At 35.6% G+C, this 20,139-nt stretch overlaps 3 protein-coding genes across 6 annotated transcripts in view; 1 reads left to right on the forward strand and 2 right to left on the reverse strand.

Annotated features, from left to right (window-relative positions):
- LOC114273339 (lysophospholipid acyltransferase LPEAT2-like) overlaps window positions 1-466 on the forward strand; it is a 23,104-nt gene extending 22,638 nt beyond the window's left edge. For both annotated transcript variants that reach the window (XM_082916678.1, XM_082916677.1), the window contains one exon: window positions 33-466. In XM_082916678.1, the coding sequence (XP_082772804.1) occupies window positions 33-83 (51 nt within the window). In that variant the 3' untranslated portion in view covers window positions 84-466. The remainder of the gene's footprint in view (window positions 1-32) is intronic.
- Window positions 1-14,457, reverse strand: part of LOC114282819 (lysophospholipid acyltransferase LPEAT2-like) — a 23,614-nt gene extending 9,157 nt beyond the window's left edge. Inside the window, exon 1 of one of the 3 annotated variants that reach the window (XM_082916674.1) lies at window positions 14,047-14,457. In XM_082916674.1, the coding sequence (XP_082772800.1) occupies window positions 14,047-14,135 (89 nt within the window). In that variant the 5' untranslated portion in view covers window positions 14,136-14,457. The remainder of the gene's footprint in view (window positions 1-14,046) is intronic. The other 2 variants (XM_082916673.1, XM_082916675.1) reach the window with 2 other exon arrangements.
- LOC114273338 (putative disease resistance protein At3g14460) lies at window positions 1,601-11,950 on the reverse strand. The gene is made up of 2 exons (XM_082916672.1): window positions 9,947-11,950; window positions 1,601-1,881 (listed from the first exon to the last, which is right to left on the reverse strand). The coding sequence occupies exon 1, from the start codon at window positions 11,948-11,950 to the stop codon at window positions 10,241-10,243; it is 1,710 nt and encodes a 569-aa protein (XP_082772798.1). The 3' UTR covers window positions 1,601-1,881; window positions 9,947-10,240.
- Window positions 14,458-20,139: the final 5,682 nt, after the last annotated feature.

A 20,139-nucleotide genomic window follows, 5' to 3' on the forward strand; every position in this document is an offset into this window, starting at 1 on the left:
TTTTTAATTTTTTTTTCTTGACTTCATTGTAGTTGTACTTGCATGTGGACATTATGGACTTCAAGGAATTATATGATATTTAGAGGGCTTCTTGTTAGAAGGGTGGAGCTTATCGAAAAAATCAAGTTCACAACAGCGTTTTGGGTGAAGGTGAAGACTGGAGGGGGCCTTTTTTCTGTGGAAGGCTTCATGTATAGAATTGAATGGGTGAATCGATTGAAATTGAAGAATTTGAAGAGGAAAGGATAGCTGTTTTTGACTCTGTTATGTGGCTCTGTTTTGGGGTTGTAGTATTGGACCCCTTTGTTTTCTTTTTGTTTGTTTGGGTTGGCTCGTGGCCAAATACTTGCAGGGTGAGATTTTGTAAGTTTAAAGTCGGTTTATATCCTTCTTAACTGTTAATCTGATCCTCTGTATCCTTTCTCTTTTCATCAATAAATCTTTTTCTTTGTTGAGAAAAAAAAAATCACCACTACTTTTGTTAGCGACACTTATAAATTAAGTACCTTTCTCTTAATTCTTTGAGCTATACTCTTTACTTTACCCCAGTGGTATAGATTATATACACGTAAAACTCTGTCAGTTACAAATATAAACGTGTGTAATGCACTAGTGCTACTTTGGACGAAAAATGTAGTGCATTTTAATTCATAAATTACAAAGAATTGAGTAATTATTTTCAAATGATGGAAAGATTATGTACTCATAGCTTATATCACAAAAAGGTAAAGTGAAGAAAAATCACATTAATTTTGTTTTATATTTTAAGAAAAAGCAAAAGAGCAACACTAAAAATTATTGCCAAGCCCACCTTAGTCTCTCCATGGAACAATTATTTCTTTATATTCTAAACTCACCATTGTAATTGTTATTTTAATTATGACTGAAAGTATTTTTAATTATGCCTTAAGTGATATTTGATTATAATCATTGTGGTTTCTTTCATAATGAATGAAAGTGATTTAATGATAAGATTTTGTGTTATCAACACAACATAAATTAAAGTAGCTAGAGCTAATCAGTAGCCTAAATTTCGAGAAAATATCATTTCACCTCCCAAATTTTCACATGTTTTTTAATTTGATCTCCAGACTTCGATTAATATCAATTTTGCACCTAAATTTTTAAAATTTTGATCAATTTGGTCCCTGCCATCACATTCTGTCTACAATTGGACGGAATGTGTTGACGTGAGAGGTAAATTGATTTTTAAGGCATAGTTTGGGAGGCAAATTGATTTTTAATTTGGGGGATAAAATAAAATTTCTAATGAACTTTGATGCCACGTCAACACATTTTGTCCAATTGTAGATGGAATGTGACGACTGGGACCAAATTGATCAAAATTTCAAAAATTTGGGTGTAAAATTGATATTAATCGAAGTTTAGGGGTCAAATTGAAAAACGAGTAAGAGTTTGGGGGACAAAAGGATATTTCCTCCAAAATTTCTTGAGATTTAGACAAATAAATGCCAACAATGCTAAAAATCGTTGTTTCACAGTGATATATACCTGCTGTTTGGAAGGAAGAGTTAGTTCATAGATCAATAGATCAAAAGCATAGATGAGAGGGGAAAAAAATGTTGACATAAACAATCAGTAATAAACACTAAATTTTTATACAAATCAAACAACAATCATAAACAATTATCCAATGTTTTAACTTACATAACAATCATAAAAAAAAGTGTTTCAAAAACCGTAAACAATTATCCATTGTTTTAACTCATAAAAACAAACCAAAACTTACAATACTCGCATAACATAGAAACTAAAATAAATATTGCTTCAAATTTTAATACAAGCCAACAATCATAAACAATTATCCATTATTTTGACTTCAATACTCCCAGGAAGCTCCAGCATAGCATCTTCAACATTCTAACATACAACACAAACAAAAACACAACGTTTCAAATTAAAAAACAAGCTAACAATTATAAACAATCATTCATATTATTCAAATACAAGTATACAATAGCAGAAATTAAAGAATGAGAATGATTTGTTATAATTTTTTTCTTATATGGCAAGATCAGGTGTATCAATGTCTACATTGGTATTTATTTTTCAATAGTAATATGACGACAACTCAACATAAATGATTTATGTAATATATATTTATAACTAAGTTTGGGTCTTGGGTTGGTTTAATTTAGTCAAGTCCTAAATCAAGAGTTGAATCAATCCTATTGGTCCATGCAAAACTAAACCAAAGTAACAAAAAAAAAAAAAACCGACGCAACCCAACCACATAGAAGTCGGGTTGGTTTGATTCTCAAGTTTTTTTGAGACTTATGTGGGTGATGTACTGGGAAAATTTTTTAGGTGGCCTCATATTACATATTATTTATGTGGTACTCCTAACAAATAAGAAATTATAAAACAACTCCAGTGGGTCATCCCTTATCACGACTTAATAAAGATAGGTTAGTATTATCCCACCCATAAAGTTTTTTGTTATATCATTGTTTTAGAGCATCAAATGAACAATGTCATTTGATGCTTTGAGATAATTGAATAATTATCTAATACATAATTGCCCTTGAATAACTCTGCTAGGGTTGTTTATCAACTCTGCCGATCCTAGGCCCGGGCAAAGGAGGAGGGTTGTGTATTTGGTAACCGACAGCCAACATGTAAAAAAATCAGCTCTGATCCCTTATGAACATGAATCCTACTTTAAATGAATGAAAAAGAAGGATCCATGTAGCCAACCCCATTTGATGGTACTTAAAGCTTAGTATGGATTGCTTTGATTTGATATAATTGCTCTTGAATGTGTGTATATATATATATATATATATGATGCCCAAAACATTAATGTTGTGTTTGGTTAGGGAATTTGGGAAAGGATTTGGAAATGGAAAGCGAAAAGGTGTATAAAAACTAGGTGAAATGTAAATAAATTTTCATTTCACCTCTTTTTTCTCTTTCCCTTTTCAAATCTCTTTTCAAATCCCCCAACCAAACACAGCATAAATGTAATTCATAATTTTCTAATATTGATGTATTTGAAGCAGAACCAATTTCACACCCTCCAATCAACAAAATGCTAATTGCAAAAATTATTCAATGAAAAGTTTAGCTAATAAATGAAATTTAAAGACTTCACAGAGGCGAGGTTTTGAAACAACTTAGAAGATAGCTTCTCCAGATTTGGGAATTCCTCGATGGTAAGCTTGAGCAGAGAGATGGGAAGCAACATCCCATCTATGGGAAAGCTGGACCCCGCTACATCTTCTTCTTCTTCTTCTTCTTCTTCATCCTCTGCCACACTAATTGGGCCTTCAATCACTAGTGATGTAAGAGAGGATAAGCTGTGCAAACCAATCTTCTTGAAGTTGTTGTTCCAATGTGAAATATTCATCCATAACTCTTCAAGAGAAGTGAGGTAGTTGATGGTCTGCAATCCGTGTGGCAAAACTGGTAGGGCCTTTAGTTTTTTGCATCTCCTGATTTCCAATTTTCTCAGATTTGTTGCAGAGTGGAACCATCCTTCCGGAATGGACCCCAAATTCTCACACCCAAATACATCCAATACAACGAGATTATTATTATTAGGAAGGGCATCTGGCAAGTATTTGAGACTATCACAATCACTGATCGAAACACACTCAAGAGATGGACAGTTACTTTCCATCCCCTCCTCTACTAGCAGTGCCTCCAACTTTTCACACTTCAAAATCCGAAGCTCTTTGAGTGTGGGTGGTAGCCTCCCACCTCTGCACGACATCAAGCACCTAAGGGACGGACAATTATGAACCTCTAATACTTCAAGATTGTTGTCATTAATCTGCGTTATCCACCCGAATAAGGATTGCAGAGCCTCACAATCATATATTTCGAGTGTTTTCAGCGTGCATGGAAAACTTGTCTCCAGAAAAGAGCCGAGACTTGGACAATTACTGGCATGCAACTCTCGAAGAAAATTGAACGTATGTAGCATCCGTGGCAGTTTCTCCAGCTTTTCACAATTATATATTCTTAGATGCTCAAGCCTCACTATGCAAGAGAGTCCCTCTTGTTGCTGCTGCTGCTGATGTTGGCCTTCCTTTTCTTCATCCTCATCTTCTTCAAACAATGAAACAAGCTTGGGGCAGCCTTGAATTTCCAAACTTCGAAATGCAGGGAGACTGTGTTGCACTCTCACCTCATTCCTCCACAGTGTCTTGAGTTCTTCACAGCCAGTAATCTTCAATGCTTCGAGTTCCATCAGCCCATGAGTAACCCATTTCGGCAAGAACTCGAGTTCCTCAATCATCCCAATGCTCAAGGAAGTTATTGAACTCAGATGCTTAGACTTTGCATTTGCTGATATCATTTCATCATCAACCATGCTCCTCATCTCAAGGATCGCTTGAAGGCTTGTTAGAGGAACGTCATTCATAGCCACGGAGGTGAGTGATGGGAGGACAGGGCTGGAAACTTCAACTAGGAATTGTGGGCACCCCGTAATATCTAGATTATTCAAACAAGGTAGATCACTGGGCAACATTTTGAGAAGTTTAGGACAATTTTTTATGGAGAGCTCACTAACATGTGTAAATGGTTGAACTTTGTAAGAAATAATGTATAGAGAAAGAGAGAGAATAAATTGTATGTATTATTATTGATTGATATATTGATAGATTGTTGTCTATCTGTATATTGATTACAACTCCTATATATAGAAGAGAAGGTAGCAGATTGTGGTGGTGCTGGTAGGGGGTGAAGTGGAGGTGGTAGGTAGAGTTGAGTGTGTTAGGTGAAGTGGAGGTGGTAGGTGGAGTACAATTTACATTTACAATTTACATTAACAGCCCCCCTCAAACTCAAGGAGGATAGGCACTAGCCAACTTGAGTTTGGAGAGAGTCACAAAACAGAAAAATAAACTGAAAAATAAAACAGGATAGGAGACACGGTATGGTCGTGTCAGACCGTTGTAGAAGACAGTTTATGAGGTCATGTCGGACCGTTGTAGCAGACACTGTGTGGTCGTGTCAGACCAATGTAGAAGACAGTTTACGGGGTCATGTCGGACCGTTGTAGCAGGACAGTTTACGGGGTCATGTCGGACCGTTGTAGAAGACAGTTTACGGGGTCATGTCGGACCGATGTAGCAGGACAGTTTACGGGGTCATGTCGGACCGTTGTAGAAGACAGTTTACGGGGTCATGTCGGACCGATGTAGCAGGACAGTTTACGGGGTCATGTCGGACCGTTGTAGCAGACAGTTTACGGGGTCATGTCGGACCGTTGGAGAAGACAGTTTACGGGGTCATGTCGGACCGATGAAGGAGCTAACCGGAATCAATGTCGGGATAGTTTACAGAGTCTTGTCGGACCCCTAAAAAGTCGCACCCTCAAAAGGTGTGCCCAATCTTTCAAAAGGCGTGCCCAATCCATAAAAAGACGTGCCATCAAAAGGCGAGCCCAAGTCATAAAAAGATGTGCCGGACATGATGGCGAGGCACGTGAGAGCCTTGACTGGCGCGCCCGTTTGTCGTCTGGCGTCAAGTGGCGCGCGATACGCGTGGCTGCCTCGCTATTTAACCAAGGTTGATGCTGAGGCTGAGGCAGACAAAAAAACTTCTGAAAATCCTCTGAAAACAATTCTTCCTTTGCTGAGAAAGAAACTCTGTAATACTCTGTAACCAACCCGTCTCTGAAACACTCAGCAACATGGCCTCTTCTTCCCGTCCAGCTACCCAGAACATGGCCTCCTCTTCCCGTGGTCTGCTCACGCTCTTTCCAGAACTGAACGAGTCCACAAGAGAAATAACTGGTGCGGTGGCCAGTGAACCTCAACCAAACACCTCTGGTTTTGCTCCGTTGAACTTTCCGATGCGGTCGGTGGAGCAAAAAATGGCGGTGCAGTCGGATGTGGAGGCCAATCAGTATACCTTGAAGTCATGTGTGGAAACCATGACTGCGGTTACAAATTTGTCGAACCGGCTGCAGAGTAGGACAAATGAGGTGCAGCAGTTAAACGCCCAACTGGCTCTGCTCCAACGCATGTATAAGGATGCGCGAGCAGAGATAAGTGTGCTAAAGGCGGAAAACAAGGAGCTGAAGCGGAAGGCTAGTTTTATGTTCCGATTTGGAGGGCCGCCATATGCTGCAGTGGAGGAGCAGGGAGTAGTGATCATGCCCAGTGGAGTGGGAAACACGGAGGCAACACCGGCAAGGGCCGCCCAAGACGGTGGCAAGAAGAAAAGACCGGCGGAATAGGCGAGAAGAAAAATCCCACTGTTCCGATTTGTGTTGGTTGTGTTTTGTTTTGTTTTGTGTTTTTTTATTTTTATTTTTTTTTATTTTATTTTTTTTTATGGTGTAAAATGCTGATCGGGGTTGATCCCCGGCATGAAGAAATGACAAGTTTGTAAAATGTTGTTTTTTTTTTTTTTGTTTTGGGAGTGTTTTGTTGAAAAAATAAAAATAAAATGAAAGAAAACAAGGGAGAAAGAAAATAGATAAAAAATATTTATAGATGGATTATATGAAAAACATCAGTGTGATTGTTTCAAAATAAAGTGGGGTATTTAAAAAAGAGGAAAAGTGACTTGGAAAAAATAAATAAAAATAAGTGATTTTTGAAATCAAATGGAGGAGAGAGAGGGACAAACCCATGTGATAAAGTGGAGAGAGAGTCGGTGAGTGAGGTGCAAAAGGTGAAGGAGAAATGATGGATTGAAAATGGTTTGGGTCAAAAGTGGACACTGTTAGTGGGGAACATGAGTGCATTGATTATTTGATATAATAATAATAATAATAATAAAAATAAAAAGTTAGAACAGTTGGAGAGAATGAGTGGAGTATGGTAAGGGTTTCATCCAAAGCCAAAATTCCTGCAGCGAATCACTTCGCAAATCCTAGCATGAGTTTTTTCTCTTTCCAGGCTTATTCATGAATTTCCTGGTGATTTCAAGAGCCTCTGGTGGCATTGTGGCAGAGAACACCCCAACCTGGATTTTGGGTGGCAGCAACTGAGAACACCCCAACCTGGATTTTGGGTGGCAGCAACTGGAAAATATCATAGATCTGATTTTTAAAAACCTCGTGACAGCATTTCATCAGCTTCATCCAAGACAAACATTTTGATGTAAACAGGGCGAAGTGATTGTCTCCGCAACATGTCAAACACACGACCAGGAGTACCAACAACAACATGAACCCCACTGGAGAGAATGCGCTGATCTTCGCGCACACTAGTCCCTCCAACACAAGCATGAACCTTCACACTTTGCTGGGCAAGTTCAAGAGTGGGTGGAAGAACCAAAGCTTGGCACTCAACCAAGCTATAATCTAGCTGCTGCAGAATTCCAGAGCAGAATGTTGCAGTGTTTCTAGTTCCAGACTGTCTCGTCATATGAGGTGAAGAATTCTTCTCCATCAGCCTCACACATGACTACAGTTGCACAAATCTTTGTTGATTTTATCAGCGGAATAGGTTGAGGTCCGGCGGGCGGCTAAGGTGAGGTTGCCGCCCGCCGGGGAAGCGAAAATACTAGGTTTTAAACCAGCTCTGATACCATGTAAGAAATAATGTATAGAGAAAGAGAGAGAATAAATTGTATGTATTATTATTGATTGATATATTGATAGATTGTTGTCTATCTGTATATTGATTACAACTCCTATATATAGAAGAGAAGGTAGCAGATTGTGGTGGTGCTGGTAGGGGGTGAAGTGGAGGTGGTAGGTAGAGTTGAGTGTGTTAGGTGAAGTGGAGGTGGTAGGTGGAGTACAATTTACATTTACAATTTACATTAACAAACTTCCTTATCATCTTCAAAACTATACCAATACTCCCATTTTGGCATATCCTTAAAGCTTAAAGTCTCCAATAATGGAAAAGGTTTGGCACCACCCTGCCCATAAAACTCACGACCGACATCCTTTAGTGCACTCATTCCTTCAATATAAAGCTTTTTAAGGGAGGGTAGTTGTCCGAGTGGTGGCAAGAATGCACAATTTCCACAATTGTCTAAACTTAGGTTAGCCATAGTGGAGAACAGAATCCAGGTTGGAAATCATGTACCAAGGTAGCCTTTGATATGGAGCTCTTTTAAATTCTTGTGAGGTTGTAGCATGTCGAGCACTTCTGTTTCAACTCCTGCATCTCGTGAATCATCTGAGTTCACACTCCATTCCATTGATGATATCACAATAAATACAAAAATATAAAATCCAACAAAATTTTGTTTGGTTGAGTTTTCAATTTTTTTTCTCGTCTGTTTTTCAAAAAATATAATCTAATTTGATAAAAATAAACATTTGACAAATATCTTCAGATTTTAATTTTTTTTTTTTTCAAAAATAGAAAAGCATTTGAAAAACAATAAACGTTTTTTATTTTTTGTTTTTTTATTTTTTTACTTTTACAGATTTTAAAAAATTCAACCAAATTGTCTGATTGATAGCAAAGATTTTCTGCATTGCTAATTTTTAATGTACTTTTGCTTATCGATTTTCAGCAATTTTTTGAATGAGAGATGCCTATGCATGACAGTGAGGTTCTATTTCTCTATTTCCGAACTTGATGTAAGTATCATCAAATCTAACTTTGTTTCTTAAATATTCTCTCTTTCTTTTTATTTTGTAAAATTTCTTCTCCAGCTATGAAATTGAACTCTTGAAATAGAACCATCTGTGAAGTTTGTAAATTTAACAAAATTCTTGATTTCATTTATTAGCTAAACTTTTTATCGAATAGTTTTTGCTATTAGCATTTTGTTGATTAGAGTCTAAAGGGTATGAAATTCTACTTCAACTACTGCACATAAGCCAATATTGGAAAATTGGGGACTTACATTTAATGTTTTGGGCATCATATATATATATATATATATATATTCAAGAGCAATTATGTATTCGATAATTATTCAGCTATCTCCAAATATCAAGTGAAATTGTTCATGCGATTCTCCGAATTAATGATGTAATAAAAAACTTTATGGGTGGGATCATACTAACCCCCCTTTATTAAGTAGTGACAAGCAATGATCCACTAGAGTTGTTTTATAAATTTTTTTTTGGTCAGGAGTACCCTATAAATAATATCACATGATAATATGAGGCCACCTAAAATATTTCCCTAATACACCACCCACATAGTGAAAACTAGGGCCTGCACAAAGTCTCAAAAAAACTTGAGAATCAAACCAACCCGACTTCCATGGGGTTGGGTTGGTTTGGGTTCTTTTTATTACTTTGGTTTAGGCTTGGTTTAGGGTTGTTTGGGATGACCTAAATAAGTGCACTTTTTGTCTTTTTACAAAAAGATGTACAGAAAAGTAGAGAGGTGATGTGATGGAAAAAAGATAAAAAGATGGATTATTTGGGACTTCCCAAACTTGGCCAAATAATATAAAAAGTCAAAAAGTCACTATTTTATTTAAATCGCATCATCTTATTTAAATCACATCACCTCTCTAACACATCACATCAAACCCAACCCAACCCAACCCAAACCCAACCTATATAAGCCAATAAGTCAAAAAGTTAGAACATCCCAAACCAACCCTCAGTTTTCCGGAGACCAATAAGATTAATTCTGCTCTTGATTTAGGACTTCACTAAACTGAACTAACTTGAGACCCAAACTATAAATATATATTACATAAATAATTTATGTTGAGTTGTCGTCATGCTATTATTGAAAAATAAATACTAACATTAATACACCTGATCATGCCATGTAAGAGAAAAATTATAACAAATCATTCTCATTCTTTAATTTTTGCTATTGTAATATGAATGATTGTTTATAATTGTTGGCTTATATTGTAATTTAAAACATTGTTTTGTTTTTCTTTGTGTTGTATGTTAGAATGTTGAAGATGCTATGCAACAGCTTTCCGAGAGTACTGAAGTCAAAATAATGGATAATTGTTTATGGTTGTTACTTGTTAGCTTGTATTAAAATTTGATGCAATATTTATTTTATTTTCTATGGGGTACCTGGCAATTTGACTGCTTGTATTGTGGTGGGAATCTCCACAGAGCTTTTCACTCATCATCATCATCATCATCAACAACATGGACTCGAGGAATGTGAGCTAAGTGGGACCAATATTTGCCTTTTCCCTTTTCACACCTCTCTGTTATTTTCCGACTTCCGTTGATCAACAATTCCATAAGTAAGGGAGGCAGCCTTTGCACTGGTAAAGATTTGAGGCTAGGGCAACCCCTGATATGAAGATGTTCAAGAGAGGCGAGGTTTTGAAACAACTTAGAAGATTGCTTCTCCAGATTTCAGAAATTCACGATGCTGAGACTGATCAGGGAGGTGGGCAGCAACATCCCATCTATTGGAAAGCTGGACCCCGCTACATCAGAGAGGTGGACACTAATTGGGCCTTCAATCCGCAGTGTTGTAAGAGACAAAAAACTGTGCAAACCAATCTTTTTGAAGTGGTTGTTCCAATCTGAAATATTCATCCCCAGATATTCAAGAGAAGTGAGGTAGTTGATGGCCTGCAATACGTGTGGCAGACCTGGTAGGGCCTTCAGTTTTTTGCATCCGGTGATATCCAATCGTGTCAGATGTATTGCAGAGTGGAACCATCCTTCCGGAATGTACTCCAAATTCTCACACCCATTTAAGAACAATTGACTGAGATTCCTGAGATTATTATTATTATTAGGAAGGGCACCTGGCAAGTATTTGAGCCTATCACAACCTCTAATCCAAACAAACTCAAGAAATGGACAATTAATTTCCATCCCCTCCTCTACTAGCAGTGCCTCCAACTTTTTACACCGATAAATCTGAAGCTCTTTGAGTGTGGGTGGTAGCCCCCCACCTCTGCTCGATATCAAGCATGTGAGGGATGGACAATCTAGAACCCCTAACACTTCAAGATTATTGTCATTAATCTGTGTTATCCACCCGAATAAGGATTGCAGAGCCTCACAATCACGTATCTCGAGTCTTTTCAGTGTGCACGGAAAACCTGTCTCCGGAAAAGAGCCGAGACTTGGACATTTAACGACATACAACTTTCGAAGAAAAGTGAAGGTATGTAGCAGCCGTGGCAATTTCTCCAGCTTTTCACAATTATCTATTCTTAGATGCTCAAGCCTCACTATGCAAGGGAGTCCCTCATGTTGCTGCTGCTGCTGATGTTGCCCTTCCTTTTCTTCATCCTCATCTTCTTCAAACAATGAAACAAGCCGGGGACAGCCTCTAATTAGCAAATGTCGAAATGCAGAGAGACTGTGTTGCACTCTCACCTCATTCCTCCACAGTGTCTTGAGTTCTTCACACCTTGTAATCTTCAACGCTTCGAGTTCCATCAGCCCATGAGTAACCCATTTCGGTAAGAACTCGAGTTCCTCAATCATCCCAATGCTCAAGGAAGTTATTGAACTCAGATGCTTAGACTTTGCATTTGCTGATATCACTTCATCATTAACCATGCTCCTCATCTCAAGGACCGCTTGAAGGCTAGTTAGAGGCACGTCATTCATAGTCAGGGAGGTGAGTGATGGGAGGACAAGGCTGGAAACTTCAACTAGGGATTGTGGGCACCCTGTAATATCTAGATTATTCAAACAAAGTAGATCACTGGGCAGCATTTTGAGAAGTTTAGGACAATTTTTTATGGAGAGCTCACTAACATGTGTAAACGGTTGAACTTCCTTATCATCTTCGAAAGTATACCAATACTCCCATTCTGGCATATCCTTTAAGCTTAAAGTCTCCAGTAATGGAAAAGGTTTGGCACCGCCCTGCCCGTAAAACTCACGACCGACATCCTTTAGTGCACTCATTCCTTTAATGTAAAGCTTTTTAAGGGAGGGTGGTTGTCCGAGTGGTGGCAAGAATGCACAATTTTCACAATTGTCTAAACTTAGGTCAGCCATATTGGAGAACAGAGGATCTCCTATCCAAGTTGGAAATCTTGTACCAAGGTAGCCTTTGATATGGAGCTCTTTTAAATTCTTGTGAGGTTGTAACATGTCAAGCACTTCTGTTTCATCTTGTTAAAACCTATCACCTACTTCACCCACTTCACCTACTCCACTACACCTACTCCACCCACTTCACCTATTCTTCTCTTCTATTAATATCTATTAGGTGAAGTGGGTGAAGTAGGTGATAGGTTTTAACACATCTCTTACATCCCGTGAATCATCTAAGTTCACACTCCATTCCATTGATAACACATCTAACCCCTTCTTATCATTTAAATTCGCATCCCTTGCGTCTAATGGAACCATGACATTCTGTAATCCAAATAGGCAAAGCTTCCCTCGAAGATAAATTAAATTCCCCAACTCACTTAACTGAGGCCTACTGTTTTTGGTAACAATAAAATTGGACAATGTCTGAAGATTAGCCAACTTACCTATTCCCAGTGACATTTCTTCTAAGGAATGTGCATTTGTAGTATCGAGATGACGTAGGTCAATTAGGTTTCCCAAGTCTGCTGGCAACTTTTTCAGTTTTCTGCATTCTCTTAACATCAATGTTTGTAGGTTGTAAAGAGAGCCTAGTGATTCAGGTAATTCTTCAATGGAGGTGTAGGATAGGTTAAGATACCGCAGATGTTTCAAATATCCAACCGAATTTGGAACTTGTGTGATGTCATATCTACTCATATCGAGCACCCTCAAGCGCGGTAGCTTTGGCAATAGATTAAGAGCAACATTGCTTGCCAAATAACAATTTAGACCATTTGATGGGTTAAATGGTACGAAGGTCCGTAAATGCATTTCTTTGTCAAAGATCTCAAATTTTTTCATACCATCATAGTAATCTTGCATGTACGAACAATGGCGAACTTTTTTCAGATTTTTGTACTGCTCTTGATCTTTTAATTTATTCACCAGTCTAAACCACGTATCTCTTGCAACTACCTGAGCCAATTTATTGATGGGGTCAGGCATTACAAATTTCGAGCTTTTACCGGTACGTGATAGTTGGAAAAAAGATCTTGACAACAATTCACAAAAATACTCACCTCCTACATCTTCCATTTGCTTATCTCCTTGTTGCTGAATGAAACCCTCAGCCATCCACATCAAAACTAGCTCCTTCTCTTCAAATTCATAGCCCTTGGGTATTATTGAGCAGAATGCAAAGCATTTCTTCAATTGTTGAGGGAGATGATCGTAGCTTACACTCAAAGCAGAGAGAATTCCACTCTTGTCTTGTGATAAATCCCATACTTTACTATGCAATACATCTGGCCATTCATCAGCCCGTACTTTGCATCGTAAAAGCCCACCAAGTATCCTAGCAACCAAAGGCACGCCTCTACATTTCGTCACAATTTCTTTACCAATTGCTTCTAAATTTGGATTTGCATCAATACTTCTACCCTCAAAGGCATGTTGTGCAAACAACGACCAACAATCATCATCTGATAGGATCTCAACGTGATGAGGTTCAACAGTTCCCATCAATATTCCAACATGTCTGTTATCTGTTGTCACCACGACTTTACTCCCTGGGGCTCCATCATTGAAAAGGCTCTTCAAAACATTCCAATCACTGTATTTTTTGTTCCAAACATCATCTAAAACAATTAAGAACTTCTTTCTAGCCAAAATCTGCTTTAGTTGAACTTGAACATCATCTAAGTTCTTAAAATTACATGTCTGGGAAGTCACTGACTTGATAATTGCTTTTATTATCATCATAACATCGAACTCATCGGACACACAAACCAAGGCTTCAGATCAAAATGTTCCTTCACGGTTTTATCATTGTATATCATCTGAACAAGGGTGGTCTTACCAATCCCACCCATACCCACAATGGGAATTACATCAACATTGTTGCGAATTGATTCATTCCCCCTTACAAGCAACTCAATTATCTTACTCTGATCATGTTCTCGGCCATAAACGCAAGGTTCATATAACAAAGATGTAGAGTGTGGTCTTTGCCAAGTGTTAACAGATGTGGTTCCAACAATCTTTACCAAACCAAGTTTTGAACATTGTTCTAAACTATTGTGCAATCTGATAGTGATCTCGTCAATATAGGACCTCATTTTGAAATTAAACTTAACATCTTTTGGCTTGAAATTAGGGACGGGATTCCATACCTTGCTGGAACTAGCTTGGGGCAGCTTTGACTTGAGACTCTGTGGCCAAGCTTCGGTAGCGAACTCATCCACGACATCATCCAAATCATATATCAGATCCTGGAGATCGTCAAGCCATAGGCGCACGGCTCGATCTGTCAGTTGTTTCTCCTCCGCGTCAATCAGAACAGCTTGAATTTCGCCCATCATTTCGGTCCAATTGGTAATAATATCTTCAAAGGCGGGTAATTTGGAGGACGCAAGAGAGGACAGCTTCTCAAACAGCACCTGGACGAAGGCAGCGAGAAAGATCTCTAGAACCATTGTTTCCGATTACAAAAGGAAAAAAAACCAACAGAGCAAAAGCAAAAGCAAAGAGGTCGATTTTTTTTTTTTTCCCAGTGAAAATTGCTTCAGCGTTCTCAAAAATGGGGCTCCTGACCAATTTAGGTTTATTTTAATTTAATATTAAAAAATTGGGTTGGATTGGTTTCCCTCAGTCCGATCTGAACGGTATTATTGGGCCGTGGGAGTTTATTGCGAGAACGATAATCTGATTATTTAGAATAAGTTATTTTAATAATTTTTTAATTTTTTATAAAAAGATGTGCAGAAAAGTAGAGAGGTGATATGATAACTTTTAGTTGATTTTTTGGCTAATAGTCACTCCCCAAACGAGGCCTTAATACATAGAATTTGGTGGGTATTATTTGTATGTAAAAAATTACGTTGATCGGATATCGATAACTATCTCATCTGATCAGATTTCTTTCAAGCATTTATTTTTTCATTGTTCATTTTTTTAATACAAAACTAATTTGATCACGTAACTATCGATATCCGATCAGCGTAATTTTTTATAGTCATATAATACTCGACAAATTCTACACATTAAACCATTTAAATTATCAAAACAAAACCCGTGATAAACTCTCATAGACCCAACAATACTTTTTAGTCTGATCATAGAAAGCCAACCCCTAAAAAATTAGGCTGCTTTTTAAATTAATTCTCATAGGTTCCTTTGGGATATAAATTGACTTTTTAGCTATTTTAACTTGGAGTTAAAAATTTTCGTTTGGAATAAATTTTTTGATTTTTTTAATTTTTGTAAGAGAAAAAAATAAAATAATTATAATTTAGATGTAACATTTTGGTCCTGCTTGATGTAATTGTTAAAACAGATTATACATTATAACTTAACAGATTATAGATTATGACTTTAATCAGAAGCTGTTAATCTGTTTGGTATAGGTGTTGAATTATAGATTTAAGTTGCTAAGTAGTGTTTGTTAAATAAGCTGTGAAATAGTCTTCTCAATTAACTTTTATTTTTTATTATTCTCTATTTATCTACATTTCTCATAAAACATAATAATAATATATTTATAATCCATTTGGGTCTTTTTTATTTCTAAAAAAATAAAAAATAAAAAATCTAAGAGTATAACCGTGAATTAACATATCCACAGCAGAAACTGATAATCAGAAGTAAGGGATGAACAGTTTCGAATCAACTTTTTTGACTTAAAATAAGTTATTAAAATCAGAAACTATTTGAAATAAGTTTAACCAAACAATTCAAAATAACTTTATAAAAGTCAGAAGTCATACGTTGGTTCAAAAAAACCCTATCAAACACCTCTTTATCTAAAAAATCTATATTATTCTTTTATAACTATTTTAGCCAAAAACACTCAAAAATCCCTTTATGTCAAACGAAGCATAATGGGCCAAAACGTTTTCATGAAAACGTATTACGTTTTCTCTTGGGGGAAAAACAAAATAAAAAAAACATTATGAAAACGGATTTTTTGAAGCAATGCTCTATATCACTAAAAGTGATACTTTAAAGTATTATTAATGAGTTGACATACATTTAAAAAAAAAAAAAAAAACACAACAGTATTCACTATGTTTGGTTTTACTTTTCAAAAAATACTTTTCAGAAAATTCTATTTTTTTATTTTTAGTATTTTTTTGTTTTTACTGATTTTTTTTAATATTTTAAGCAATTTTTTTAATTTTTAGGCATACCTAACTTAGATGTATCTAAAAAGTAAAAATTTGTGAAGAAAACCTTTTAAAAATTCACTAAATACCCAAAACACAAAAAAAAATACGAGAATTCAGTATATTTTTTTATATTTTTATGTATTTATTAATTTTTTAAAATATTTTTTCATAAATTTTTTATTTTTTAGTTACATCTAAGTAAGGTGCATCTAAAAAGTAAAAAAAAATATTTAAAATTTAAAAAATATTCACTAAAAACAAAAAAATACGAAAACCAAAAAACTTAATTTTCAAAAAATTTAATTCAAAAAATTCAAACCAAACACACTGATTGATAGTGCGATTAATGTTACCACTAATTAGTGGTCTTAAACATTTTTGCTTTTTGAATAGTGTGGCCCATTTTAGGAGGGGTTTTTTTTTTTAAGGTCTAAGGTCCCTGGTATTATGATTTTATAGCATAAAGGACATCAAATATTTTTATAATGTCTAAGGTCCCTCAACAATATTTTCATAATGTCTAAGGTCCCTCAACCTTGATTCAGTCCAGAGAAATTTCAGTCCAGAGAAAATTGGTCCAGAGAAATTTCAGTGTAGAGAAAATTAGTCTGAGAAATTCTGGCCCAGAGAAATTTCTCTGGACCAAATTTCTCTGGATGAGTTTCTCTACTTTTCTTCTCATTCACATCTAAATCATTGTGATTCATTAGGTAAGCAACATTGTTCAACTGAATTCAACTGGAAAAATTCCACATTGTAATATGTAAGCAACATTAGAATGGGATAACAATGGCAACTTACCAGAACCAGAGAAATTCTGGAAAAATCTGGGTTTGATCCTCCATCATTGTTGCTACTGTTGTTACCATCTCCACTGTCACTCGACTCCGGAGACCCAAATGCCCCAACTGTGGCACAAGTCTTTAAGTAGGAATGCTTCCCTATATTAAAACTATGAAGCTTTTTATCAGATTCCAAATCAAATTTCCAGAGAAAATTCTATCCATAAAATTTCTCTGGACATCACAGAGAAAATTTCAAATTTCTCTGAACAAATCACATAAAAAATTTCAGAAAAAATTTCAAAATTCTATCCACTATAGAACCAATCGATTTTGTGGTGACTTGGATACATATTCACAGAGAAAATCCCATCACCAGAGAATTTCTCTAGATTTAAAACCAGAGAAATTTTCTGCATCACCAAAAAAAAAAAAAAAAAAAAAACAACAACAACAACCCAGAGAAATTCTGTTTTTGGTCTTTGAAATTTCTCTGGACACTTCAATCCAGAGAAATTCAATTGGGTTGATCCAGAGAAATTATCTGGTTTGTCTTGATAATTTCTTATTCTTATTTGCTAGTGTCCTAATTTTTGCAGAGATAGTCAAGGAAATACTAAAAGAACGCCTATCAGACTTGAAAAAAAATGCAATCATTTTCATTATCATCAAACAATTTTCAGTAACATACACTGCAAATAACTGAAACAGCAAGTAGTAGACATTCGAAAGCAAAAGAATATGTTTAACTGGGAAGACATTAACAATTGATTCTACAAAATACACAAAATTATGAAGAAATCTACTCACTTCAGCATGGGAGATAAAAGAAAAATATCTTTAGGAATTTCTCTGGATCACTTTAAGCCAGAAAAAATCTCTCAAAATCAATGAAATTCCTAAATAAACATTTCCAGAGAAATTCTCTTTAACCTAGAGAAAATTCAGTTCAAATAAAAAAGAAATTCAGTCCAAACAAAAAAAAAAACAGAGAAAGAGGCGGATCTGCACTTATCCCTTTAGCTTCAATCCATCTCTCTCTCTTTCTCTCTCTCTCTATATATATATATATATATATATTTATAAATTAAAACAAACAAATACACAAATAAGCAATATATAAAACAAAACAATAATATGCGGGTTTCTTTACTTGGTTTGTCCAAGTTCAGGTGAGGAAATAGTTCTCCAAATATTGATCTTTGTTGGTGTTGTAGTGATACTCAAATTATATACAATAAATTCATTTGTTCTATACATTTTATAGCATAAATGATGTTTATTTTATTTGATCCCATAAACGATATTTACCTTCTGAAAAATATGTTTGAATAATGAAAGTTAAATACACAAAGAAGTGGGTTTAATTGAGAGAGAAGTTAGAAAGAGAAAATGAAATATTCTATTGGAATTTGCTGGTGGTGGCTAGAATTGAAAAGCAGTATTGCTTGTATGGATTCAAGATGATTAATTTGAATACTTTTTCTCTAATAGCAAAACTGGGTGTGGTTTCTTTTAGATCTAGAAGAAGAAAAAGAGTGAAAGAAAGAAAGGAGGAAGGGGGTGGTGCTGCTGAAACAGGGTTACCATAGGGGGAGCGAAATGGCTATAGCTTCTGGTTCATCTCCACGGACTCTACTTTCACAGGCTCAACAGTTGGAGCTTCTGGTTCGCACCTCCTTCGACTCCATCTTCGTCGGTTTGAGCCCTGGTCCACTTATAGATAGTGCATCCTGGACAGATTGTCTTTTCTCGAAGCTCTAATTGTGGAAGACTTCTCACCATGCTGCGATTCATCAAGATTCGCAACTTCTTGTATTCACGGCGACGGCGTATGGTTTCAGAAGAGAAAGGAGTGTTGTTCCGATCATCTTCATTTTCTCTCTCTAGAAAGCTCTGGGTTTCTCTCTCTATATGTATGTATGTAAGTACATGTCTGTGTGGTTGTGGGTAAGAATGGCGGTGGGTTTGACTAAAATTTGTCTGATATATGTTTAGGACCTTAGACATCAAAAAATAATTTTGTGGACCTCTTCCATTACGAAAAGTGGGAGAGGGACCCTAGATCGATTTTCCCTTTTAGGAGATAGGTTAAAAATTATTTTTTTATTTTAAAAAAAATATTAAAATGATATAATTTTAAAAAAGTAAAAAATTAAAAAATTAACTTTTAACCATGTTGCCAAAATAGACCTTAATATACACACACAAAAAGAAATTAATTATACTCATATAGGGACAGGAATTGAGTCTCATATATTAATTTTTAAATAAATTAATAATTGATATGTAATAACTCACATTATTATAAAATTAATGATATAAAAATGTATGTTGTGGTGAAAAAATATACACTTATATTTCTAAGCAAACAAGTTATAGATTCTAGTAAGACTCACATAAACATGCATAAATTTGGCGCGATTTCAGAGAATAACGCAAGTGGTGGAAGAAAATATTGCCCAATCAACTTTAATAACAACGGCTCTCGTGCCTTAACAATGGTGGAAATTTTGTTCGGCCAAGCCTAACCAGACACACATTTAAGAGTAATATTTTCTTAAAAATTAAGCATTTTCTGTGATATTTGTGGGTTTTATATATAAAAAAATGTTTTTTTTTTGGTTTCTTAAAATGAAAGTGTAATAAAAAAAAGTGCTCATTCCTTGTTACCTTATGAAATAATAACTTTTCATTTGCTATTGGATGAATGCCTTTAAAAAGTAAAAAATAAAAGTTAGTGATTCAAACGTGAAAATAAACAATCTAATAGAATTATCATTCGATTCCACATTCATTCAAATAAATCAAATATTACATTAGAAAAAAATTTAAGTTCACGTAATTTGGTCACAAAATTATACACAACTCTGTCATATGAAGTAAATCAACCAAGAATTTAGATTTGCTAAAATTGATGATCTTGTGAAATTGGTGCATTGTAAAACCAATCGAGATGTCTATATTAGTGATTTAAACCGTTTATCTCATGTGACAAGCTAATGTAAAAAATTAAGTTAATCATATACAAGTAATCATATGATCAAATAACATCTAAACCGTTCAAATTGACAATGTATTATTAAGATTTTCAACTTTAACAAATCCAAACTCACCCACCAAATGTATCAAAACGTCATTAGAGAGAATTGTGTCAGATTTTGAATAAAATTATATAATCTAAAATGAGCTTTTTTGCAAGGCCATTATTTCCGTAACTCAAACATGGATACAATAAAATTGTATACAAAACCAGAATAAATAAAATAAAATTATATAGGTCTACAATGACATGGATGTGCCTTATTCAATTGTA

The sequence above is a fragment of the Camellia sinensis genome, chromosome 2, assembly GCF_055761805.1.
Source record: "Camellia sinensis isolate YWXY chromosome 2, ASM5576180v1, whole genome shotgun sequence".
In the NCBI taxonomy this organism is placed as follows: Eukaryota; Viridiplantae; Streptophyta; class Magnoliopsida; order Ericales; family Theaceae; genus Camellia; species Camellia sinensis.